Raw genomic sequence first — 25,137 nt, forward strand, 5'->3', positions numbered from 1 at the left:
CCAAAAACCCCCCCACAAAAAAGGGGGGGGGTAAGACGTTTTTAGTGGGCGGCAAATATGATTGGTCTCTAATAGGCTTAGGCTAAGAGGCGCCCCCTCTCAAAACCCCCCACCCTTTTTGCGCCGAGCTCCCAGAGGCGGCGGCGGCGGCGAACTCGTTGTCGGCGAGCTCGAGCATCATGAAAAACGTGCGGAAGCCGACCAGCGGCTCGCAATCGGCGAACTAGTCGTCGATCTCCGGGCTTGAGAAGGTCGTCAAAGAGCGTCGTTCTGCGAACTGGTAGGCGAGGCCGTGGGCGCGGCGACGACGTCCGTGTAGCGGTCGGGGACCTCCGCGACGATGGTGTTCGTCGTCGAGACGGTCGAGCTCGTCGCGTGCGCGCCGACGGCGAGCGCGCTCGTCGCGCCGAGACGGTCGGCCGAGCGCGCAGCGTCGACGGCGTCCGCCGCGCGCGTTTCAGGGCTCCCGCGAGCAGCCGACGCGTTCAGCGCCCGCGTAGGGTCTGTCGGCGCCTAGGAGAGCGGCTCCGTGCCGCCGGAGCGGCTCGCGCGGACCGGGTCCGCCGAGGTTGACGCTCGGAACACATTCCGGCCCGAGGCCGTGCCCGTACGCCGACGCCGTCGTCACACTCGACGCAGCGCCCAACGTAGGGGCGGGGGGTGCCGGGGCGCCCGGCGACGGGGTCGCAGGCGCCCGAGAGGGCCAGGGGTCGCGGCCAGCGACGTGCGCACGATCCGCTTCCACGGCTTCGGCGTCCGCTTCAAGCCGGCTGACCAAAAACCCGCCCACAAAAAAGGGGGGGGGTAAGACGTTTTTAGTGGGCGGCAAATATTGCCCTTGTGGCGCGCAACCTCGGCCTGGGCCTGTTGCTGAGCGTGCGATGAGCAGCTCCGCGACCCCCATGCCGCCCGGCGGCTTCGCGAACGTCGAGGACGAGCCGCCTCCGTCGCGGAAGCGCGGGCGGAGCCCCGAGCCCGCGGCGCCGCGCGCGCACCTGCCGCGCGTGCTCCCCGCCGGGACGCGCGCGGCCATCCTCGCCGCCGTCGCCCCGGGTCGCGAGGCGCACGAGGTCGACGACTACCGGCGCCAGGTGCTCGCCGCGGGCCAGACGGCCGAGTTCGTCATCCCGAGCCAGGTGCGTCCCTTGATTTTTTTGCGCCGCCGCGGACCGCCGTAGCCAGGTGACGCCCAAGTACGTCTGCAACGTCTGCGGCAACCGCGACCAGCGCAAGTTCCTCCACGAGCCCCGGGCCGGCGACGTCGTCTGCCTCGGCGCCGACGAGACGGGCTGCGGCAACGTCGTCGAGGAGCACAAGATGCACGAGGGCGCGCAGTACCGCAAGTTCGAGGGCGAGGACGACAAGTCGCACCACGGACCGGCGCCGAACCGGCTCTACTCCGCGGCGCACAACATGCGCACGTCCATGGTGCCCACGGGCGGCGCCGGCGGCGCCGCGGCGAGCCGGCTGCGCCAGGCCTACGACGCCGTGGAGCTCGGCCTGTCGAACCTCGGGAGCGACGAGAAGCGGACGCGCGTCGGCTACAAGGACCAGATGAAGAAGCGGGCCTTCGACCAGATTGTGCACGTGGCGTCGAATTTGGAGCTCCACGCGTCCGTCGTCTCGCGGGCCCAGGCGCTCTTCGCGAACTTCCGCGACGAGAAGGAGTACGTGCAGCGCTACGACGCCGTCCTCGCGGCGTGCGTCGTCCAGGCCGCGGAGGAGGCGGCGGAGGACGAGCACCGCAAGAGCCTGCTCGCGCCCGCGGCGAAGGCGGAGGCGCCGCGGCCCCTCGTGGCGTCGAGCCGCGCGCGGCTCCTCGCGAAGCCGCTCGGCTCCGCGGCGACGCTCGGCGACGGCGCGATGGCGCCGCCCGTCGCCGTCGCGCGGCGGCGCCACCCGGCGGCGCCGACCAAGGGCGCGGCGCGGCCCGCGCCGACGAACACGGTCCGCGCGGGCAAGGACTGGGCCGCCGCGCTCGAGGACCTCGGGAGCGACGACTCCGACGACGACTAAGTTAAACCGCTCGAGGCGCCTTACCAGCCCGCGACGCGGCCGCAGCGCGCGTCCATGGCGGCGTCGGAGTTGCCGTAGACCTTCTGGCCGTCGGCCGTCGCGCGCATGACCCGCACGCGGAAGTTGTCCGCGCGGGGCGCGTCCACGGGCGTCGTCGCGTCGCGGCTGAGCGCCTTGCCGAGGCCCTTGGAGTTCCACGACTCGAGGATCATGTTCTTCGTGAAGGTCATGTCCTTGAAGCAGGTCTGCGCGTCCTCGTAGCCCCGCCGGAGCGCCGCGACGCCCGTCGCGCGCGGCAGCATCCAGAACCAGTCGCGCGCGGCGCAGAACTTCGACAGGTCCCAGGCGCAAAAGGGCGAGATGGGCTCGGGGAAGTAGCCGTCGGGCCGGTTCTTGAAGATGACGTCGAACGTCACGCCGCGCGCCTCCTCGAAGGCCTCGATCTGCGACCCGCACCAGTTCGCGTTCGCCACCTGGCCGAGCCCCGACTGGAGCACCTCCCGCGCGCGCCACGCGTCGGACGCGTTCGGGTCCGGGTGGTGCGTCATGAAGTACTTGCGCTGGCAGTGGGGCTCGGGCTCCGTGTGCAGGCCGTCGATGACCTCGAGCGCGCCGACCTCGAGGCCCATGCCCTTGACGATGCGCTCGAGCTCGCCCGCGGCCGTCGCGTCCACCAGGCTGCCGCGGCCGAGGTTCTCCTCGCGGCTCGCGCCCTTCCAGCCCCGGTCCGTCGCCTTGAGGAACGCGAAGAGCACCGTGCGCTTCCCGCCGAAGGCGTCGGCGAGGTTCGGCTTGTAGCTGCCGTGGACGGCGGCCTCGCGGAACGTCCGCGCGTTGCCGGCGACGCAGATGGCGACGGTGGGGCCGTCGCCGTCGCAGGCCGGAGCTGTCGTGCTCGACGACGCCAGCGACGCGAGCACGACGAGCAGGCGCGGGGGCTGCCCCCATTGCGATGAATTATGGGGCAGCACCGTACTTGGCCACGCGACGATGCTCGCCAAGAGCTCTGCTCGATTGCCACAGATCAGACGCGGCCTAACATCCTCGTCCACTCGAGCCGCGCCGCACCGCGCCGGCACCGCACGGCAATGGCCTCCCAGGCCCTCGTCGACGCCTCCAAGGCCGCCATGGCCAAGGACTACGCCGGCGCCCTGGCGCTCCTCGAGGGCAAAATAGAAGAGCCCGAGCGGTCGTCGGCCGTCGCCCAGAACATCCTGGGCGTCTGCCTCTGGAAGGTCGGGCGCCTCGACGAGGCGTCGGCGTGCCTCGGCGCGCTCGCGGCGCAGCCCGGCGCGAGCGCGCAGGTCGCGGGCAACTACCGCGGCGTGCGCCTCGACGCCAAGGTCGCGGCGATCACCGCGGCGAACGACGCCAACGGCGCACGGCCGCCGGGCGACGCGGCGGCGGCCGCGGCCTGCGCGGCGCGCTACGAGGCCGTGGACCTCGACGACCCCTGCACGGACGACATCCGCTTCCACGCGCTCTACAACGCGGGCCTCTGCCGCCTCGACGCGGGCGACACGGGCCGCGCGGCCCAGTGCTTCGAGGCGGCGCTGCAGGCGAAGCCCGACTTCGCCGCGGCCTGGCACAACCTCGGGGAGGCGCTGCGGCTCCTGGGCGACCTCGACGGCGCGGCGCACGCCTTCGGCGAGGCCAAGGCGCGCGGCGGCGGCGGCGGCGGCGATGCGGGCGGGCCGTCGGACGACGAGGTCGCGGACGCGGCGGGCCGGGGCCTCGTCGAGTCCATGCTCCAGGCGGGGCGCTACGCCGACGCGCTCGCGGCGCTGGGCCCGCTCTTCGACGCGAGCTCCGGGGAGGGCCTCATCGAGCCGCTCTACTGGCGGGGCCTGTGCCGCCTGAACACGGGCGACGCCGCCGCGGCCGCGGAGGACCTGGAAAAGTGTGTCGTTTTATTGGAAAAGCAAACCCACCCCATCTACCCGCTCGCGGGCGTCCGGGGCCCGCTCTTCACGGCCTGCGCGCGCCGCGGCGAGGCGTTGCTCCTCGACGGCAACGACGCGGCCGCCGCGCTGCCCTACTTCGAGAAGGCCGTCGGCGCCGTCGACGACGCGCACGCGGAGCGCGCGACGGCGCGGCTCAATTTGGGCATCTGCCGCGCGCGCACGGGCGACGGCGCCGGCGCCGCGGCGATGCTCCGCCAGCTCGCCGACGAGGGCCGGGGCCCGCCGGACCGCGCGGGCCACGCGCTCGGCTCCGTCTTATTGGACGGCGGCGACTACGCGGCCGCGAAGGACGCGTACGCCGCGGCGACGGCCGACCCGTCGAAGATCCGCGACCCCGACGACGCCGACGGCCTCCACAACCTGGGCTTCTGCTGCTACAAGCTCGGCGACCTCTACGCGGCGCGCGACGCCTTCGCCAAGTCGCTGGCCATGCGGCGGGACCACGAGCCCTCGGTGCGCGCGGTCAAGCTCATCGACGCGCTCATCGCCGCGCGCGAGCGCCGCGAGGACGCGGCGCTCGGTGCCCTCGCCAAGGACTGGGACGCGTGCGCGGCGCTGGGGGAGGACGAGGCGCCGGCGCCGTCGGACCTCGACGCGCGCTACCTGCTGTTGCGGGACCGGCTCGCGCGCGACGCGGCGGAGCCGTTGAGCGGCGTCAAGCGGGGCGGCACGGAGGAGGGGTCCCTCGAGCGGCCCTTCGACCCCGCGGAGCTCCCGGAGGTCCAGGCCGCCGACGACGCCACGCGCAAGGCGTTCCGCGCGCTCCGCGCCGTCGACAAGCTCCGCGCGTCCGCGTTCTCGCCGCGCGACGCCGCGCTCGACGACGCGCTCGCGGGGCACAAGGCCGCGGCGAAGAAATCCATCGCCGAGGGCGAGGCCGCGAAGCGGTCCGACGGCCCGCGGGGCGAGGCCGCGCGGACCGACGCGGCGGCGGCGCTCGAGGCCGTCCGCGACGTCGCGGCTCGCGGCGACGCCGCCGCGCGGGCGAACGCCGCCGCGCGCCGCGACGCCGAGCGGGCCGCGCTCGCGGACGCGGCCGCCGCCGTCGACGGCGCCGTCGCCGCGGCGGCCGCCGCCGTCGACGCGCACGCGCGCGCGGCCGAGGCCGCGGCGGTCGCCGCCGCCGAGGCCGCGGCGGCGCGGCGCCGCGAGGCCGCCGCCGCCGCCGAGGCCGAGGAGCGCGCGGCCCTCGAGGCGGCGGAGCGCGCGGCCCTCGCCGCGGACCTCGACGCCGCGGACGCCGCGCTCGGCGGCGCCGCGGACGGCGGCGACCCCGAGGGCCTCGCGGCGGTGCGGCGGAGTGCGACCGCCTCGCGGGCGTGCTCGCCGCGGGCGCGGCGACGGCCGCCGCGCGCGACCGCGCGGCGAAGGCGGGCGTCGCCGACGAGCCCGAGTTCGCCGCCGCGGCCCGGGCCGCCGACGCCGCGCGGGACGCGGCCGCGGCCGCGGTCGACGCCGCGCGCGGCGCGGCCGGCGACGCCGCGGCCGAGCTCCTGGCGGCGGCCCGGGCCGCCGTCGACGCCGCGACCGACGCCGCGGCGGCGCTCGGCGCCGCCGTCGCCGACGCCGCCAAGGCCGCGCGGAAGCGCCGCGCGGCCGAGGGCCGGCGCCGCGAGGCCGAGCTCCTCGCGCGGCTCGCGGACGAGGAGGCCGCCGCGCGGCGCCGCGCGGAGGAGTTCTACGCGGCGCTGGACCGGAAGCGGCTCAAGAAGACGGGCCGCGTATTAGACGGCGCCGCGCAACAAACCTACGAGGACCCGCGGAAGCCCCTCGACGTCGCGGCCTTCGCCCCGGCGGACGCCGACGCCGCGCGGAACCTCTACGCCCAGGGCTGGTCCACGGGCGCGCTCGTCGTCCTCGCGCGGGGCCGGCGCCGCGGCTCGCTCCGGGGCGCGGCCGCGGCGTGCCTCGCCGAGGCCGCGAAGGGCCGCGCGCCCCTCGACAGCGACGACGCCGGCGCGCTGGAGCTCTACGCGGCGGGCTGGTCGCCGAGCGCGCTCGCCACGCTCCTGCGGCTCCGCGCGGCCGGCGGGGGGGACCTCGCGGACCTCGCGGCGGGCCACGCGCAATCGCTCGGGCCCGCCGCGGCGACGCGGACCTACGACCCCGCGCGCAAGTACGCCCTCGGCGACCTCGCGGCGCCGGAGGCGCCGCCGGGCGTCGACCCGAGCCGCCGCGAGCTCCACCTCGACGCGGCCGCCTTCGCCGCCGCGTTCGGCATGGACCTCGCGGCCTTCGAGGCGCTCCCCAAGTGGAAGCAGGCGCAGCTCAAGCGCGCGCGCGGGCTCTTCTAGCCCCCGGGGCTCGTAAGCGTGGGCTACGCCGCCGCCGCGCGCGCGCCTAGAGGCCCGCGGCGGACTCGGCCGCGTGCGCGTCCGCGGCCTCGTAGGCCTGCTTCCGGCCGCCGGCGGGCCCGTCGATGATGGAGTCGAGGCTGACGAACTTGTTCGTGATGCGCATCTGGTCCATGGCCGTGCGGATGCGGTGCTTGCGGAGGAAGGCCTCGTGCGAGTTCTGCTTGCGCTCGTCGACGACCATGGCGCGCTCGAGCTTGATGCGCGCGGACCGCGCGTCGTCGAGCTGCACCTTCTGCAGGAGCTGGAGGCGGTGGAAGTCGTCGACGCGGCGGATGCGCGCGACGTTCTCGAGGCGCGCGACGTTCTCGAGCTCCGACTCGACCTTCTGCATGGCCAACGCCTCCTCGCGCTCCTTGGTGACGCGGTTGTAGTACTGCTCGCGGTGCTTGCGCTCGGCGATGATCTTGCCCCGGCGCTCCTTGCGGAGGTCGACGGCGATCTCGAGCCGCTCCTTGCGCATCTTGTCGTTGGCCTCGCGCTCCGCCTTGGCCTTTGCGGCCTTGACGACGTCCTCGTCCTGCTTCTCGCGGGCGCGCACGGCCGCGTCCTGCTGCTTCTTGGCGAAGAGCTCGCGCTCCTCCTGCTGGCGCTTCCGGTTGTGCTCGAGCGCCTGGCCGATGCGCTTCTCCGCCTTGGCGCGCGCGGCCTGGATCTCCTCCTTCTTCTTCGCCTTCTTGGCCTGGAGCATGGCGCCGAGCTTGACCTCGCGCTCCTGCATCTTCACCTGGCTCAGCTCCGCGAGCTCCTGGATGTGGTTCAGCGCCGCCTCCGATCTTTTAGCCTGCTCGACGAGCTTCGCGGACCGCTCGCTGTCGCGCTCGCGCATGGCGTCGGCGTGGCTCCGCTTCTGCGTGGCCTCCTCGGCGACGCGCTTCTTCTCCCGCTCGACCTCCTTGGCCGCCGCGGCCTTGGCGTGCTGCTCCTCCTCGTACTCGCGCTCCGCGGACCGCTCCTTGCGCTCCTTCTGCTTCGCCTCGAGCTTCGCGCGGCTCTCGGCCTTCTTCTTCTCGTTCTCGGCGACGCGCGCGCGCTCCTCGGCCTCCGTGTGGCGCATCTTCTCCTGGAGCTCGCTCATCTTCTGCTCGCCGGCGATCATGCGCGACAGCTCCTTGGCCTGCCGCTTCTTTATCGCCTCGATGCGCTTGATCTCCGTGGCGGAGATGGCCTCGGACGCGACGGGGCCCGCCGTCGCGTCCATACCACCCGCGCCGGGGGGCACGCCGACCGTGGACGTCGCGTCGAAGCGGCCCGCGGGCGCGGCGTGCGCCGGCGCGTCGCGCGCGAGGTCCGCGCGAGTCGCGCGGACCATGCTCAGCTTGTCCTGGCGCCGCTTCTCGAAGAACTCGTAGCGCCGGTCCGCGACCTCCTTCGACGTGCCCGGCCCGCCGAAGGCCTTGGCGGGCCGCGGGAGCAGCTCCTCGACGAGCAGGCCCTTGTGGAGGCAGGCCTCGAGCGTGCGCGGCGAGTTCACGTTGAGGCCCTCGACGTTGCCGTCCTTGGGCACGGCCGGCGCCATGGCGCGCGTGTGAGAAGGGCGCCAAAGGTCCGCGGGGTCGTGGCGCCGCGCGCGTGCGCCGATCGACGTCGGGAGAGCACAGACAAGAGGGCAGCGCTCTCGTTCGGCAGCGCTAATTACGCGATCTTCGTGTTGCACTGCAACATCTTCGGCAGCGCGGCGGAGTCTGGTGCCTCCCACGGAGGCCGGCCTCGGCCATGGTCAAGTTCGCCGTCAAGCCCCGGGGGCGGGCGGCGCCGGCGGGCGAGGGGCTCGGCGCGGAGGCGCTCGCTTCCGAGCTCGCCGCCGTCAAGCGCCAGAAGCGGGCCCTCCAGCGCCAGCTCGCGGGCCACGTCAAGCTGGCCCACATGGCCGCCGTGACGTCCCACGCCGAGGCGCGCACGTTCTGCGCGACGATCTTCGGCAACGCGCTCTACGAGGACCGGCTGCCGCCGCGCTTCCTCGTGGCGTCCTACGTCGGCGTCGACCCGGACCGGCCCCGGGGTCCGTACCCGCCGTCGCTCTTGCGGCTCCACCCCGCGCGGGACCACGCGCTGGGCACGCCGGCGACGCGTTTGGACCTCGCGCCCTGGCGCGCCGACGAGCCCCAGCTCCGGCGCATCGTCGCGGCCGTCGGGCCGACGCTCGTCGACCTGGACCTCGCGTCGGCCGTCGCGCCGTACGCGCGGGGGCCCGGCGCGGCGCCGTCGTGCGTCGCGCCCTGGACCTGGCCGCGCCACAAGGCCTGCGAGCACCACGGCCACCTCCCCGACGACGCGGGCCTGCGCGCCGTCGCCGTCGCGGCGACGCACGACCGGAGCGACGGCCGGCGGCCGCTCCGGCTGCGACGGCTCGGCCTCGCGCGGTGCGGCGCGGTGACCACGGCGGGCGTCGCGGGCGTCGTGCACGCGACGCTGCACAGCCTCGAGGCGCTGGACCTCGCCGAGAACCCCCAGCTCGACGAGGCCGTCGTGTTGGCGTTGAGGGATCCGCTGCGGCCCGCGCGCCTCGCGACGATCGACCTGAGCGGTTTGGCCGCGCTCGGCGACGGCGGCGTCGCCGTCGTGGTCCGCTGCTGCCCGGGCCTCGAGGTCGTGCGTCTGTGCGGCTGCGGCCGCGTCGGCGACGAGGGCGCGCGCCTGCTCGTCGACGGCTGCCCGGGCCTCCGGGACCTCCGGCTCGCGTCGTGCGCCCGCGTCGACGGGTCCTTCCTCGCGCACGACGTCGTCGCGCCGCGCGACCCGAAGCAGGTCGAGGGCGAGATCGCCTGCCTCGCCATGCGCCCGGCGCTGACGGCGCTGGACCTCGGCGACACGGCCGCGCGGCGCGAGTGCGCGCGGTGGGCCGCGGGCTGCTGCCCGGCGCTCCGCGCGCTGCGGCTGGCGACCTGCGGGCCGCTGGAGGACGAGGGGCTCCTGGCATTAGCCGTGAACCCGGCCCTGGCCCTCGAGTCGCTCGACGTGTCCGGGTGCCACCTGCTGGGCCGCGACGGTCGCGGGCTGTGTGGAAATCAACCGCTGGTTTGGGACGTCCCGACCAAACTTTGAAACTCTCTAGCTCGGTCAATTCGAAGTCGATTCGGCTGATTTTTGGACGAATTGATTGCTCTCATTCAGTTTTTGAAGCACAGTTGAAGAGTCTGGTCCGAACCGTTCGATTACGCGCACATTGAAGTCGGGTTGAAGATTTGATTTCCACACAGGCGGCAAGGCCTTCTACGAGCTCGCGTACCGCCACGGCGACTCGCTCGAGTGTTTGGACCTGCGGCACGTGCCGCTGCTCGCGCCCCACGTCGTCGCCCAGATTTTAGACGACTGCACGTTCCTGCGGCAGCTGCGCCTCGACGGCACGCAGGCGCCGTCGGAGGCGTGCTTCGGCGGCGCGGAAGGCGCGGAACTCGCGCTCGCGCAGGCCAAGGAGGGGCTCAGGGCCGCGGCGTTCCGGCCGAGCGGCGGCGTCGGCGCGCCCGTGAGCCTGTTGGGGGGCAAGGGGTCCGGCAAGCGGCGGCGGCCGCCGGAGCGCCCGCCGGCGGCGCACCGGGAGCGGCCCGTGCGGACCGCGCGGCTCGGCGCGCTCGAGGAGCTCACGATGGCCGGCTGCGCGCGGCTGACGGCGCCGGCGCTCGCCTGGGTCGCGACCCGGCTGCCGAACGTCCGCTGCCTGGACCTGACGCACGCGGGCGCCGGCGGCGCTTTGACGGACGCGTCGGTCTGGTGCGTCGCGTCGTCGTGCCCGCGGCTGCGGCGGCTGCTCATCGCGCGGCCCCAGGACAGCGGCGGCATGAGCCGCAATGCGGCGGCGAACAGCGCCTTCCTCACGGACGCGTCGCTCTACGCGATCGGCGAGCACCTGCCGCGGCTCGAGACGCTCGACCTGAGCCAGCACCCGTTCCTGACGGCGCTGGGCTGGGCCGGCTTCGAGAACCCGCGTTTGAGGGTATTGAAGATGACGGGCTGCGCGGCGCTCGAGGTGCGGGGGTTGCAGGTGGTCGCCAAATTCGCGCCGAACCTCACGGACTTTGACGCGAACGGCGCGCCGCTCGTGGAGCCCGAGGACGTGCGCCGCGTCTTCGGCGCCAACGCCTACGCGACGTCCCACGAGGGCGACGTCGCCATCCGCCCGAACCGCGACGCCGCGGCCATCGAGCGGCGCGACGCCGCGTACGCGCGGCTGCACCACGAGGGCTTGTGCGCGACGTGGATCTTCTGCGGCTGGCGCTTTTTTCAACTGACGCACCGCATCCGGCGGCGCATCGCCGGCGCCGTCGTGAAGCGCGCCGTCGTCGAGTACCGCGCGCGGCGGCGCGACGCGTTCCGCCAGCACTTCAAGCGCCTGGTGAACTACCGGCGCATCATCGCGCGGTGGTCCGCGATCCGCCTCCAGCGGTGCGTGCGCCGCTGGCTCGTGGCGCGGGGCATCCGGGCCTGCGTGCGCATCCAGCGCTGCTACCGGAGCCGCCGGGCCAAGTGGCTCGTGGACATGCTCACGATGATCAACGGCTCCGTCACGTTGATCGCGCGCGTCTGGCGGGGAAAGAAGACGCGGACGGACCTACCGTTGGATTTATTGCGCATGGCGAAGCAGTGGGAGGAGGAGATCGGCCGCGGCGGCGGCAACCGGAGCCGCGCGGCCGAGGAGCTCGAGGACGCGATGTCGCGGCGGATCCTCGACGAGATCGGCGGCCACGTCGCGCGCCTCGCGGAGAACATGGCGACGACGAAGCGCCAGATGGGCGAGACCATGCAGACGAAGCAGGACCGGCTGCGCAAGGGGGTCCAGGAGCGGCTCAAGGCCGCCGAATTGTCCATCCCCCTGTCGCGGAAGATGCGCGTGCCCGTCTACGGCGACGCCAGACCCCACGCGTACGACGGCGCGGCCGCGGCCGCGGGCCGGTCCCACGTCTTCGGCGAGGCTGTGTGGCCCGAGCCCCGGGGCCGCGTCTTCGAGGAGACCGTGGCCGACTTCGACCCCAAGGCCGCGACGTACGAGGCGCGCGCGAAGATGGTCGAGAAGACGGCCGCGGCCGCGCTGAGCGGCGGCGAGCTCGCGCCGGAGCTCGGCAAGGGCGGCGACTCCAAGGACGCGGATTATGCGGATGGCAAGGCCGAGCAATCTCGACGCACGCCCTGGTCCATGGCGAATCTACAGAGCGCCGATTCGTTACTGCCGACGCTCGCGGCGGCGAATCTGGCGCAGATGAAGCAGACGCTCATCCTGGACCGGGCGAAGAACGAGACGGAGGCGCGGCAGATCGAGGAGGCGAAACGGTTGGAACAGGCGCTGGAGGAGGCCGAGGAGGAGGCGCGGCAGCAGGCCGCGGCCGCGGCGCTCGTGTCCGAGGAGGAGAACCAGGCCGTCACGGACATGTGCGCGCTCGTCCGCGGCCACTTCGGGCGGACGATCGCCGACCAGGCGCGCGAGAACCGCGCGACCATGCTCGAGGAGCGCGAGAAGGCGCGGGTCGGCAAGGCGGCGACGGCGATCCAGAAGCTGGAGCGCGCGCTGTCCGTACGGCGCGACTTCGACGACCGCGACATCGGCGTCGGCACGTGCTGCGGCCTGCGCGAGGTCGTCCAGGAGGAGTACGCCGTCGTCGAGTACGGCGAGCCGCCCCAGCCGTCCCTCGTGAGCCGGCGCGGCCGGGGCCGCCACGCGCCGGGCAGCGAGGGCGAGCAGGAGAACAAGGCCAAAATACAGATCCGCGTCCACGCGGACTTTCAGATTCGACGGTCCTACGAGCGCAAGGCCGCGCTCTTCGAGCGGGGCGAGCTCCGGTCCAAGTGCGCGGCCATCGACGAGAAGGGCCTGGTGAAGGCCTACGAGCGCCTCGAGGCGCTGGACGCGGAGCACTGTGTGGAATTCAACCACTGGTTTGGGTGGTCCTGACCGAACTTCAGAATTCTCTAGCTCGATCAAATCGAAGTCGATTCGGCTGATTTTTGGACGAATCGATTGCTCTCGTCGAGTTCTCGAAGCACAGCCGAAGAGATTGCGTCGAAACGGTCGCATATGCGGACATTGAAGTCGGGTTGAATATTTGAATTCGGCACAGGCGGAGCACGACAAGCTCGCGGACCTCGAGCTCGCGAACGACTGCGTCGGCAAGGCGCTCCAGGCCATGATCGTGGCCTACCTGTCTGCGGAGAGCGAGAAGACGCAGGCGCCGGCGAAGGTGCCCGAGGCCTGGGACGTGGCCATGCGGGGCGTCGCCGCGCGGCGGAAGCACCTCACGTACGCCGTCGACGCGCTGGAGAAGGCGCAGTGGTGGGGCGTCGAGGCCGTGCGCTGCCACTACCGGCGCCACCGGGCCTGCGCCCTGTCCATGTCGACGGCGGCGAACCGGCTGCGCTGGCTCGACCGCGAGTGCGCCCTCATCGGGAAGCTCCGCGCGTTCCTGAGGCAGCGGCGCGAGATGGCGCCCGACTCGATCCACCAGAAGTACTACGTCGCCTGGCTCGACAGCCAGCTCGAGCGCCTCGCGTCCATGTTCGTCGCGCTCGACTCGGAGCAGGAGCACGTCGTCGCGCGGGACCTGGGGCAGATGCGCGCGTGCATGGAGACCGCGCTCGGCTCGGAGGCGATCCTCGACGAGATGGTCCAGGACCTCCGCGCGGACTACAAGTACGACGCGGAGAAGGTCGGCCTCGAGCTCGCGCGGCTGCGCATGGACGCCGAGTCCGAGGACGCGCTGCGGGCCCTCGAGGCGACGACGGTGCTCAAGCAGAAGCAGGAGCACCTCCACGAGGGCGCGTTCGTCCAATTGCGCGCGGCCCTGGAGGACCTCCACAAGCGCGAGGAGTCGCGGCTCGAGCGGCAGATCGCGTTCCGCGGCGACGAGCAGGGCCTGGAGCGGGAGAAGCTCGTCGACATCCAGGCCGTGCTGCGGAACCCGCCCAAAATCCACGGCCACTTCGACCGGGAGAAGTGGCTCGACGTCTTCCGGTCCCAGCCGTGGCTCGCGCAGCAGGAGGTCGAGGAGGCGAAGCGGCGCGAGACCTTCGACAAGAAGAAGATGCAGCTCGCGCAGATGGCGGGCATCGTCGAGCAGAAGCGCGAGGACATGGTCAAGGAGTCCGCGGAGTTGGACGCCTTGGAGGCCGCGATGCTCGAGAACGAGCGCGTCCGCGACGCCGCGGACTCGACCCGCGACGCCCGGGAGGCGGCGGCGACGTTCCTCGAGGTCAACGCGGGCGTGCTCGCGGAGAAGCGCGCGGACCACGCGCGCCGCGAGGAGGCGCTCGAGAAGCTCGAGGGCACGCTCGCCGAGTTCACGCGCGAGATGGGCGCGGAGGAGAAGGAGGCCCACGACCGCCTCGCCGCGGCGCGCGCGGCCAAGGCCGAGTTCGACGCGACGGAGTCCGAGGAGGAGGACAAGCGCGCGGCCGTGCTGAACGCGCGGAAGCGCGCGATCGCCGCGGAGATGAGCTCGATCGAGCAGGAGATGGCGGCGGACGACGGCGACGACGCCGACGCCATCGACGCCATGGAGGAGCGGTCCAAGGGCCTCGAGGAGGAATTGGAGGCCATCGACCGCGAGCTCAAGTCCATGAAGGAGCGCAGCGAGCGCCGCAAGGTCATGACCGAGGCCGTCGAGGCCGAGGCCACCGAGGAAGTGGAAGCAAAAGCCCAGAAGGAGCTCCAGGAGAAGCTGAGGGCCGACAAAAAATCGGAGGCCGTCGAGAAGATGCGCGAGCAGGCGCGCAAGGACGAGGAGCAGGCCGCGAAGGAGGAGGCCGCGCTCCAGCTCGAGCGCGAGCAGGCCGCGGAGCTCAAGGCCGCGGGCGCGCTGGCGGCCATGGGCCTCGTCGACCCGTCCCTCAAGAAGCGCAAGGGCCCCCTGCGCGAGGCCTACAAGGAGGCGAAGCACCGCGCGCGCCGCGCGGTCTTCGGCGCCGACTCCGTCGCGGCGGAGCAGCAGGAGTCGAACCACATGATGCAGTCCATCATGCGCCGCCAGAAGCTCAAGATGGGCGCCGCGACGGCCATCCGGAGCATCCGCTTCACCGTGGGCAAGGAGGAGACCGACGCCTTCAAGGAGAAGCAGGAGCAGTTCGCCGCGGACAGCCTCCCGCACTACATCCGCGTGAAGAAGACCATCGGCCTCCACACGCAGATCGCCATCTGGATCGAGCCCTCGGCGGACCAGGACGAGTTCCTGACGGACGTCCAGATCGCCCACTCGTCGCCGGAGAACGAGTTCTACAAGGACTTGAGCCAACGCGGTTACGCGGCGTACACGCACCCGAAGCTCCAGGCGGAGAAGGGGTCGGACCCGGGCTTCGTCATCTGGGGCAAGAAGCGCAAGGACGCCGTCTTCGTCGTCGCGTCCATCGAGGTGTCCTACACGCTGCGCGACGAGCAGAACTTCGCCGCGGACGGCTACGAGAAGATCGACAAGAACCTCACGAACTTCAACTTCGGCGACATGTTCCTCTGGGTCAAGAAGATCAACCGCAACGCCGAGGCGGAGAACGACAACGAGGAGTCCATCTTCCACGAGCTGCGGGCCACGCGCAAGGAGATCCGCAAGCGGCCCGACGACCCCATTTTAGTGCAGCGCGAGAAGGGCCTCAAGGCGCGTCTGGAAAAAGTCAAGGAGTACGCGGACTACCGCGACGCGTTCAAGGAGGACCCCCTGAAATACGCCATCGAGTTCATGGCCATCACCCAGTCCGAGCTCGAGCGGTGGATGGACCACTTCACGGCCATGGACACGGAGCACATCGGCGGCATCTCGCCGAAGCAGGTGCTGGAGTACCTCGGCTTCCGCGACACGCGGTTCATGTACGCGGCCTTCGCTCTACTGGGCGAGCCGGCGGACGGCACGCTCATGGACTTTGGCGAGACCGTCAAGTGCATCGGGTCCTTCTGCTTCTTCGGCAAGGACGAGCTGCTCCACTTCGCGTACTCGATCTTCGACTCCGACGACAACGGCTACATCACGCACGACGAGTTCCTGCTCCTGCTCTCGGACCTGCACGCGGCGACGAACCGGGGCCGCACGAACCGGGCCCTGCGCGAGATCGAGCTCTTCGACGACGGGAAGCTCACCTACGAGGAGTTCCTCGAGACGGACAAGAACTTCCCGAACCTCTTCTACCCGCTCTTCGAGGCGCAGAACCTCATGCGCCAGAAGTTCTTCGGCACGCGGTACTGGACGCGGAAGCTGCAGAAGTACACCAAGATCAAGGCCCAACTCCGCGAAGAGCGGCAGAACAACACGGACAAGATGGCGGCCGCGGACGCGTGGTTCGAGAGCCGCGTCGCGAAGCGCACGGAGCGGCTCCACAAGAGCAAGCTCGCCGCGCAGAACACGCAGTCCATCGTGAAGCGGAGCCTGCTGACGGCGCGCATCTACGCGCTCCAGTTCGCCCAGAAGCACGACAAAAAGAAAAAGAAGTTCGGAAGGGTCAACAAGAACCTGCCGGGCGCGATCAAGTAAGAAAAAATGTGGTGTGGTCTTTGTGTTAGACAGGCAGGGGGTGCACCCGAAGCAGGGGGAACTAACGGTGCTTAGATCCAATCGACGTAGTGCTCGAGCGCGAGGCAGGTGTCTGCAACGCTCATGTAGATGTCGTGGTCTCCATGAGCCATGGCAAACTTGACGGTAAACACCGACAAAGTAGAAGGAGTCTTTTCCCCTCTTTCTCGGTCGTGGTCTTCCCAGTAAGCAGAGATTTCCGGACGTGCCTCGAAGTCAACCGTTTGCGTTAAAAAGTTCACCGGTTGCGGCGAAGCCGCACGTTCTTGCCGCAAGGACCCCATATTGTAAAAGATACTGAAGTCGTCCACAGCAGGACCGTGGCAGAGTCGCGCTTGCTTTCCGTCCGACCGCGTGACAAAAACGCGGATGCACGTCTCCATTTCGTGATCTGTCCACATGGACTCTGCGTGATAATACACTTCGGCTGGTGGAAAGAACTCGACATGCGCACTCCCAACCGAACTGGGTCGATGCCCATCCTCGCGGGTTTCATTATAGAATCTTTCCGACGCTGAACCCGTGCCGACAAAGATAGACTCACAGTCGCTAAATTGGTTGCTTCCAGTGGGAAAGAGCATGATTTCTAGCGAGTAAACGTAGTCGTCGAGACGGGTCCTCGGCACGAGTCGTGGACGCTCGGGCTGCAGCAGTCCTTCTTCGAGCTGCAGTTGACGGTAGAAGAGTTCGCGCGGCATGGTATGGCGGTGCTGACCGAGGACGATTGTCCCGAGGATTGGGAACCGGCGGACCAGGAGTCGGTGTTCGAGGCCCGGGCTGAGGCGCGCGAGGCCGCGGCGGAGCTCCGAGCTCGCCGCGGCGCACGCCGCCACGCCTGCGAGGTCACAACAATTGAGGACAGCGTCCGCGAGGTCTTCCGGCAGACCGAGGCGACCCACGCCACGGTCGAGATTGTCTTTCGCATGCGCCGCGTCTCGAGCGCATTTGTAGGCTTCGCGAGCCTGCTGGAACGCCTCATAGGCCTTGGCGACCGTCTGCTGGGAGTCCTCGCGCTGCAGCGAGAGCTGGGCTAGAGAGTCAAGCGGTAGGTCGGCCATCGTGCGCGCGGCACGCTTTGCTTTGAGCCTCCGAGATGCAATGCCAATGGCAAAATCGCTCAAAACCTGATCCCAGAAGGCTCCCAGGGCCAAGGCCAACCCTAGAGCTTCGCGTTCATGTCGTTCTCCATGCCCCCCTCGGCTGTGTCGTCGTCCTCGCGCCAGGCGGACTTCGCGTTACGCCAGGCACCAGACCGCGAAGGTCGGCGCGGAGAGGAACGCGGCGACGACGAGGCCAAGGCCAAGCGCAAGCGCAGCATCTCGGGCTCTGGCGACGACGCGGCGTAAAGATTTAGGCTATACGCGCGCATCGAGGTGCGCGAGGCCCCTTATAGCTGTCTCGTTGCCCTTGGCAGCGGCGCGCTCGTACCAGTATCTGGCTTTGCCGAGGTCGACTTCCGTGCCTTTTCCAGTGTGGTAACAGTAGCCAAGGTTATGCTCTGCATTGGTATAGCCTTGATCCGCCGCGAGCACAAAGTACCGGACCGCTTCTTCAAATTTCTCCTCAGAGCGAAGTACATTCCCTAAATTGTCTTGCGCGGTCGCGTGTCCCCGGTCCGCGGCCGCGCGATACAGCCGCTCCGCCTTCTTCTTGTCCAGCTTGACGCCACGTCCAGTCTCGTGCAATAACCCAAGATTCACGATCGCGTCCACATCTCCGAGCTCCACGGCGCGCCGGTAAATCTTCGCGGCTTTCTTATCGGATTTCACGAGGCCGAGTTGACCTTTGCGGTACATGTCTCCCAAACACGTAATTGCTTCCGGCACCTCGTTCTCCACATGGCGGCGAACTTGCGCGAGTGCTTCCGCATGGGTCGTTGGGCACGGTATACGACAGAGGGGACACGTCTTGAAGCCGATCTTTCCCTGGCACGATTGGCAGACCTTTCGGCAGCAGCAGACACGAAGCAATTTGTTCGCATTCACGTCCCAGTTCTCGAGACAGATCGGGCACCGCGACCCGTACCGCGCCGACGCCGGCGCCGGTTCCGGGTCCGTCTCGCGCCGCACGCGGGCCGCCTCGTGCTCCGCCGCGATGCGCGCGCGGACCTCGTCGGCGTGCGACCGAGGCGCGGGGCCGTAGAACACGTCCCGCGGCGGCGACGGCGCGCGCGTCGGCGCTTCGGCCCGCGCCGCCTCCGCGGCCTGGATCTTCTTGCAGACTTTCCGGTGGCCCCGGTCGCGCCAATCGATGCGTTGGCAGTCCGTCGAACAGTAGGCCGTCGTGCCGCACCCTTTACAGGGCCGGGCATCCTTCTTCCCGCAAATCGTGCATATGTTGAGCGCCAGCTTCGTACGGGTTTTTCGCGCCTCGTACTCTCGCTTCTTCTTGATCAGTTCCGGGTCCATGATCTCTGACCGCGCGCGTCCTTGCGTCGCTCCTCAGGCTCCTCGGCCGATCGCAAAGGCAAAATCCTTCCCTGCGCCGCGGCTAAGCAAAATCGCTCAAAAATCTCAAAATCTTACCCCAGGCCGAAGCCCACCCGCTAGAGCATCGCGTCCATGTCATTCTACATGCCCTCGGCGGCGGCATCATCGTCCTTGCGCCCGGCGGGCTTCGCATTCAGGAACGCGAGGCACCAGACCGCGAAGGTCGGCGCGGAGAGGAACGCGGCGACGACGACGCCAAGGCCAAGCGCGACTCGACCGCGCGCAAGCGCAGCGTCTCGGGCTCGGGCGACGACGCGGGGTGAGGAGTTAGGCTATACGCGCGCGTCAAGGCGCGCGAGGGCCTGTATAGCTTTCTCGTGGCCCTTGGCAGCGGCGCGCTCGAACCAGTATCTGGCTTTGCCGAGGTCGACTTCCGTGCCTTCTCCGTCCATGTAACAGCAGCCAAGGTTATGCTCTCCACGTGTATGGCCTTGATCCGCCGCGAGCGCGTAGTACCGGAACGCTTCTTCAAACTTCTTCTGAGAATCAAGTAAAGCCGCTAAATTGCATTGCGCGTCTGCGTCGCCCCGGTCTGCGGCCGTGCGATACAGCCGCTCCGCCTTCTTCTTGTCCAGTTTGACGCCACTTCCGTCACTGTACAATCTTGCAAGGTGTCCCATTGCTTCTACGTCCCCAAGCTCCACGGCGCGACGGTAGATCTTCGCGGCTTTCTTATCGGATTTCACAAGGCCGAAGTCACCATAGCGGTACGCGTCTCCCAAAAACGAAATTGCTTCCGGCACCTCGTTTTCCACGTGGCGGCGAAGAAGCGCGAGGTTTTCCGCGTCGGTTTCTGCGCACGGCAATCGACAGAGAGCACACGCACCGAGGCCGATCTTGTCCTCGCACGATTGGCAGACGTTTCGGCAGCAACAGATGCGAAGCACGCTCTGCGCATTCACGTCCCACTCCTCGAGACAGATCGGGCACCGCGACCCGTACCGCGCCGAGAGCGGCTCCCGCTCCGGGTTCGCCTCGCGCCGGGCCCGGGCGGCCTCGTGCTCCGCCGCGATGCGCGCGCGGATCTCGTCGGCGTGCGACCGCGGCGCGGGGCCGTAGAACACGTCCCGCGGCGGCGACGGCGGGGGCGTCGGCGCTTGCGCCCGGGCCGCCTCCGCCGCGCGTTCTTCTTGAATCTTCTTGCAGACCTTCCGGTGGCCCCGGTCGCGCCAGTCGATGCGTTGGCATTCAGTCGAACAGTAGGCCGTCGTGCCGCACCCTTTACAGGGCCGGGCATCCTTCTTCCCGCAAATCGTGCATATGTTGAGCGCCAGCTTTGTACGAGTTTTTCGCGCCTCGTACTCTCGCTTCTTCTTGATCAGTTCCGGGTCCATGATCTCTTCCCACGCTCGTCGCCGACGCTCCCTATTCAACCACCTCACTCGTCTATCATCCCGATGTCCGCCCAATGGCAAAATCGTGACGCTTCCCTACGCCCCCTTCGCTGTTCTCTCCCCCTTCGGTCCTTCCCTGCGCCGCGGCTAAGCAAAATCGCTCAAAATCTTACCCCAGGCCTAAATCCACCCCTAGCGCATGGCGTTCATGTCGTTCTCCATACCCCCCCTCGGCGGCGTCGCCCGCCTTGCGCCAGGTGGGCTTCGCGTTCAGGAACGCGAGGCACCAGACCGCGACGGTCGGCGCGGAAAGGAACGCCGCGACGACGACGCCATGGCCAAGCGCGACTCGCCCGCGCGCGAGCGCAGCATCTCGGGCTCGGGAGACGACGCGGCGTAAAGATTGTTAGGCTATACTCGCGCGTCGAGGCGCGCGAGGTTCTCTATAGCTTTCTCGTTGCCCTTGGCAGCGGCGCGCTCGTACCAGTTTCTGGCTTTGCCGAGGTCGACTTCCGTGCCTCTTCCGAGCCTGTAACAAAGGCCAATGCTGTTCTCTGCCAAGTTAAAGCCTTGATCCGCCGCGAGCGCAAAGTACCGCAACGCTTCTTCAAATTTCTTCTCGGAATAAAGTAGAAGCCCTAAATTGTATTGCGCGAGCGCAGAGCCCCGATCTGTGGCTGTGCGATACAGCTCCTCCGCCTTCTTCTTGTCCAGCTTGACGCCACTTCCATGCTCGTACAAAAACCCAAGGTTTGTCATCGCCTCCACGTTGCCGAGCTCCACGGCGCGCCGGTAAATCTTCGCGGCTTTCTTATCGGATTTCACGAGGCCGAGGTGACCTTGGCGGTACATGTCTCCCAAACACGTAATTGCTTCCGGCACCTCGTTCTCCACATGGCGGCGAATTTGCGCGAGTGCTTCCGCATTGGACTTTGGGCCCGGCATGCGACAGAGGGGACACGCGCCGAAGCCGATCTTGTCCTGGCACGATTGGCAGACCGTGCGGCAGCAACAGACACGAAGCAATTTGTTCGCATTCACGTCCCATTCCTCGAGACAGATCGGGCACCGCGACCCGTACCGCGCCGAGAGGGGCTCACGCTCCGGGTTCGCCTCGCGCCGCGCCCGGGCGGCCTCGTGTTCCGCGGCGATGCGCGCGCGGATCTCGTCGGCATGCGACCGAGGCGCGGGGCCGTAGAACACGTCCCGCGGCGGCGACGGCGGGGGCGTCGGCGCTTGCGCCCGGGCCGCCTCCGCGGCCTGGATTTTCTTGCAGACCTTCCTGTGGCCCCGGTCGCGCCAGTCGATGCGTTGGCATTCAGTCGAACAGTAGGCCGTCGTGCCGCAACCTTTGCAAGCCTTGGCCTTGTCGGCGCCGCAGATCGTGCAGGTCTTGAGGGTGTCGAGTTTTTTGCCCCTCGCTCGGGCCATGCGATTCTCATACTCCAACTTCTTCTCCTGCCACGACATGACTCTGCGCGAAACTTTGACCAGGGGCGTCGCCAAGCAGCTGGCGCTTGGACCTCTGTGGCCAGCTCGCCAATTTACGCTTACCGAGCAACCCGCACGCAGGGACCGCAGGGTCCAAAGCTACATATGTAGTGTACTTATGGACAGGGGTGCTATGTGTAGGCGAAACAAAATGGTGTGCAGGACGAGGTCACGGCGCGGGCGACCAGGAGCCGTGGAGGCCCAGGGGCAGTAGGCCGGAGCTCCGGAGCTCCGCGACGAGCGCGAGGTTCCGCGCGGAGAGGACGGCGAGCTCCGTCGCGTCGTTGGGCACGTCGTGGACGAGCACGAGCAGCCAGCCGTCGTCCTCGTCGGAGCCGCCCGGCCGCGGCGCGAAGACGGGCTCGCCGACGAAGCAGCCCGGCCGCTCCGGCGCCCACGAGAGCGCCGGCCCGCCGCCCGCGACGTCGACCTTCTGCACGGAGTGGAAGGGGAAGAAGGGGTCGCCGTCGGCGAGGTGCGGCGACGCGGCGCAGTAGGCGTAGCGCGTCTTCCGGCCCTCGCGCGCCGGGTGCGCGGACGGGAAGTCGCGGTGCGTCCGCGACCCGTCCGCGAGCGTCCGCGTCGCGAGGCCGCGCAGCGTGCCCTCGCCGCGCTCGAGGCCCGCGGCGACGTCGAGGCGCGTCTCGAAGAGGAAGGGCCCGGCCTCGTGGTCGTGCTCCAGGAGCTGCGCGGGCGCGAACGTGCCCTCGACCGGGTCGAAGCCGTATTCGGAGCCCATGCGGTAGTTGTCGAAGGACGCCGCGACGACGACGACGCTACCGTCGTCGTCCTGGTAGGCGTTGGCGAAGTGGAAGGCCAGCGCGTGGTCGCCCGTGTCGAAGACCAGCGTCCGGTCCGCGGCGCCCGACGGCCGGGGCACGAGGACGACGCGCGACGTCGCCGCGACGTCCGAGACCACGGACCCGTTCCCCAGCATGGGCGCCGCGCCGAGCGCGGCCCCGACGTCGCCCGTGTAGACGACGGGGTTCTCCTGGACCACGTAGTAGTCCTCCGTGATCGCGAAGTCGTGGACGATCGACGACTCGAACGGCATCGTCGCTTCCGTCGACGACGCGAGCGCGCCGTCGAGGCCGAACTCGTAGAAGGTGTAGGACGACCCCAGCGCCGAGAGCCCCACGAGCGTCGACGCGTCGCCGTCGGTCCAGGTCTTCGTGTGGGCCAGCAAGGGCCGGAGGCGGGACAGCGCGCAGTCGGACGTCGCCAAATACTCGAGGTGGGACCAGGATTTCGTCGTGCGCAGCGTCTCCGCGTCGAGCGCGTGGGGCGGGCCCATCTCCCAGAGCGCCAGCAGCTGGCCCGGCGGCCACTCGACGACGCACGTGTTCGCGACGTTCTTGCGCCACATCGCGAGCGCGTTGAACGCGAAGCCGAGCTCGCGGAGGGGCAGGAACGGCAGGGAGAAGAAGCCGCGGAAGACGTTGAAGCCGAAGAAGGTCTCGACCTCGAAGGCCCAGGTCTTGACGAAGCGGCCCTTGAGCCGCACGCGCTGGCGCACGTGCGGGTCGTCGAAATCGTGCGCGGCGTCGCGCTGGATCCGGAAGGACCGGACGTAGCCGTGGCCGTCGAGCGGGTGCGCGCTGCTGCCCACCGTGCCGACTTTCAGGCGCGCGGGGCCGTTGACGTAGAGCGTGCCGCTGAGCTCGCGGGGCACGGCGCCCCGCGTGAGCCGCAGGTCCTCGTCGAGGCAGTCGTCCGGGTCCGCGAGGAGCAGCGCCGCGAGCGCGGCCGCGGAGATCTTCGCGCGCCGCCGCCGCGCGAGGGCCTCGGCGCCGGGGAAGGCGAGCACGTTGTTCTTCCCGGGCGCGCCGAGCCGGCCCAGCACCGACGGCGGCCTCGGCGCCGCGAGCGCCTCGGGCCGGTCCGCCGCGATCGCGTCGGCCCGCGCGACGATGGGGATCTCCGGCCGCTTCCCGAGCAGCGACGGCAGGGAGCGGCCGCCCAGCGGCGGCGGCGCGACGACGTCGAGCACGGCGTTCCTTCGCCGCCCGACCTTGATGGCCTGTTCGAAAAGCCACGGCAGGGAGCGACCGCCGATCGGGGGCACCGGCGCGACGACCTCGGCGGCCAGGCCTTTCAGCGGGGCCTTGCGGCCGCTCTGCGGGCGCAGCAGGGCCGCCGGCGTGCCGAGGAGGCAGGCGAAGACGAGCCCGAACATGGCCTTCAACATGACGTGGACCGTCGATTCGTCCTCGTTCCCAACGCCACAAGGTGTGGCTTCGATAGAGCTGGCGTGGCTGTGCCGGAGAGACACGCGAGATGGCGTTACCGGCTAGTTTTCGACCACGAACAATCCCAAGTCCACCTCGTCCGTGTTGTCGCGCGCGAAAATGCGCTGCGGAAAAAAAAATCAAGTAGCACTTACTCAAGTATGAGGCGTAGTACTCGATTGTGTGTGACGACGGCGACACGACTGCGATGGTGCTAGCCGCGGACCAAGAGGACGGCGAGACGCTCTGTACGCCCGCCACGACGCTTCATCGGCCCCCACGAGTCCACCTCGTGTGACGGCCCCCGCGTTTTCTGCCGCGCCATGGCGCCAGTTCGAAGTTGAATGCGATGGAGAAGTGATGGAGCCGCTTTGTTGACGTCTGACGATTAAGCCCTCCTCAGGCGACACGACTGCGATGGAGCTAGCCGCGAAGGACCAAGAGGACGGCGAGACGCTCTGCACGCCCGACGTCGACGCGCCGCCGCCGCCGCCGGAGAAGCCGAGCGCCCGGGAGCGGTGCTGGAGCTTCTACTCCTCCAACTCCTTCGTCCTGAACGTCATCGTCGTCATCTGCGTCGCGCGCGCCGCGCCCTGGATCGGCGCGGAGCACCTGGCGCCGCAGATCACGGCGTCGCAGATCAGCGTAAGTGTCATCTTCTTCTTCACGGGCCTGGGCCTCAAGACGCGCGAGTTGATCAAAGCTTTGGCGAACTACCGGTTCAACGCGTTCGTGCAGCTCTTCAACCTCGGCGTGCTGCCCGTGGGCATCTGGTGCGTCTCGTCGCTCCTGCGAAGCATGAACGCCCTGTCGCGCGGCCTCGCCAACGGCATCGTCGTCTGCGCGTCCCTGCCGATGACGGTGAACATGGTCATCGTGCTCACGAAATCCGCGGGCGGCGACGAGGCCGCGGCGGTCTTCAACAGCGCCTGCGGCAATCTGCTCGGCGTCTTCGTGACGCCGGGCTGGGTCGTGGCGCTCCTGGGCAAGAGCTCGTCCGTGGACTTTGTCGCCGTGCTGCTGAAACTGAGCCGGCGCGTGCTCGGCCCGCTCTTCGTCGGGCAGCTCGCGCAGTACCACCTGCCCAAGGTCGCGGCCTGGGCGAAGAAGCACAAGCCGCGGCTCAAGAAGCTGCAGGAGGGCTTGTTGACCTTCATCGTCTACTGCGCCTTCTGCAACCAGTTCAAGAACGGCGAATCCGCGCGCGCGTCCGACGTTTTGGTCATGGTCGTCGTGCAGTGCGCGCTGCTCGGCGTCTGCATGGGCCTCGCCTGGTTCGCCCTCGGCGTCGCGGGCTTCCCGCCGGCCCTGCGGGTCATGGGGCTCTTCGGGTGCACGCACAAGACGGTGGCCATGGGCGTGCCCCTCATCGACGCGATCTACGGCGACGACTCGAACAAGGGGCTCTACCTCCTGCCGCTGCTGGTCTGGCACCCGACGCAGCTCATCGTCGGCTCCTTCCTCGCGAACCCGCTGTCCAAGTGGATCGCGAAGCACCGGGCGTCGGCGGAGGTCGTCGCGGGCGAAGCGCCGGACGACGCCATCGAGGCGCCGCCGCCGGACTCGCCGCTCGTCTCGAGGAAGGCCGCTTCCTAACTTCGCATCGTTGTTCGCGCCATGGCAAGTTGAGCCGGAGTGTCTAGGTAGGCCTCGGCCCCGCCGCGGCAATGGCAAGGCCCGCCGCTGCGAAGCACAGGCCGGGCGGCGCGCGCGCTTCGGTCCACCGCGGGCAAAGGAGCGGACCGCGGCTGCGACCGTTAGGAGCCCCAGGCGCGGGCGGGG

General features: G+C 69.6%; 4 protein-coding genes across 4 annotated transcripts; 2 read left to right on the forward strand and 2 right to left on the reverse strand.

Moving 5' to 3' along the window:
- Positions 1-861: 861 nt before the first annotated feature.
- AURANDRAFT_72024 (hypothetical protein) lies at positions 862-15,774 on the forward strand (the record flags this gene model as incomplete). The annotated part of the gene is made up of 7 exons (XM_009040686.1): positions 862-1,136; positions 1,183-1,947; positions 3,117-5,093; positions 5,282-6,231; positions 8,038-9,323; positions 9,535-12,185; positions 12,385-15,774. 7 exons carry the CDS (start codon positions 882-884, stop codon positions 15,772-15,774), a joined length of 11,274 nt encoding a protein of 3,757 aa, XP_009038934.1.
- A 1,394-nt stretch (positions 15,775-17,168) lies between these two features.
- AURANDRAFT_29293 (hypothetical protein) lies at positions 17,169-20,488 on the reverse strand (the record flags this gene model as incomplete). Its single annotated transcript, XM_009040701.1, has 3 exons — positions 17,169-17,720; positions 18,581-19,045; positions 20,054-20,488. The coding sequence occupies 3 exons, from the start codon at positions 20,486-20,488 to the stop codon at positions 17,169-17,171; spliced, it is 1,452 nt and encodes a 483-aa protein (XP_009038949.1).
- A 740-nt stretch (positions 20,489-21,228) lies between these two features.
- On the reverse strand, positions 21,229-23,315 carry AURANDRAFT_72025 (hypothetical protein; the record flags this gene model as incomplete). Its single annotated transcript, XM_009040700.1, has 1 exon — positions 21,229-23,315. One exon carries the CDS (start codon positions 23,313-23,315, stop codon positions 21,297-21,299), a length of 2,019 nt encoding a protein of 672 aa, XP_009038948.1.
- Positions 23,316-23,772: 457 nt separating this feature from the next.
- AURANDRAFT_29431 (hypothetical protein) lies at positions 23,773-24,951 on the forward strand (the record flags this gene model as incomplete). The annotated part of the gene is made up of 1 exon (XM_009040687.1): positions 23,773-24,951. One exon carries the CDS (start codon positions 23,773-23,775, stop codon positions 24,949-24,951), a length of 1,179 nt encoding a protein of 392 aa, XP_009038935.1.
- Positions 24,952-25,137: the final 186 nt, after the last annotated feature.

Source organism: Aureococcus anophagefferens, assembly GCF_000186865.1.
Source record: "Aureococcus anophagefferens unplaced genomic scaffold AURANscaffold_16, whole genome shotgun sequence".
Classification (NCBI taxonomy): domain Eukaryota; class Pelagophyceae; order Pelagomonadales; family Pelagomonadaceae; genus Aureococcus; species Aureococcus anophagefferens.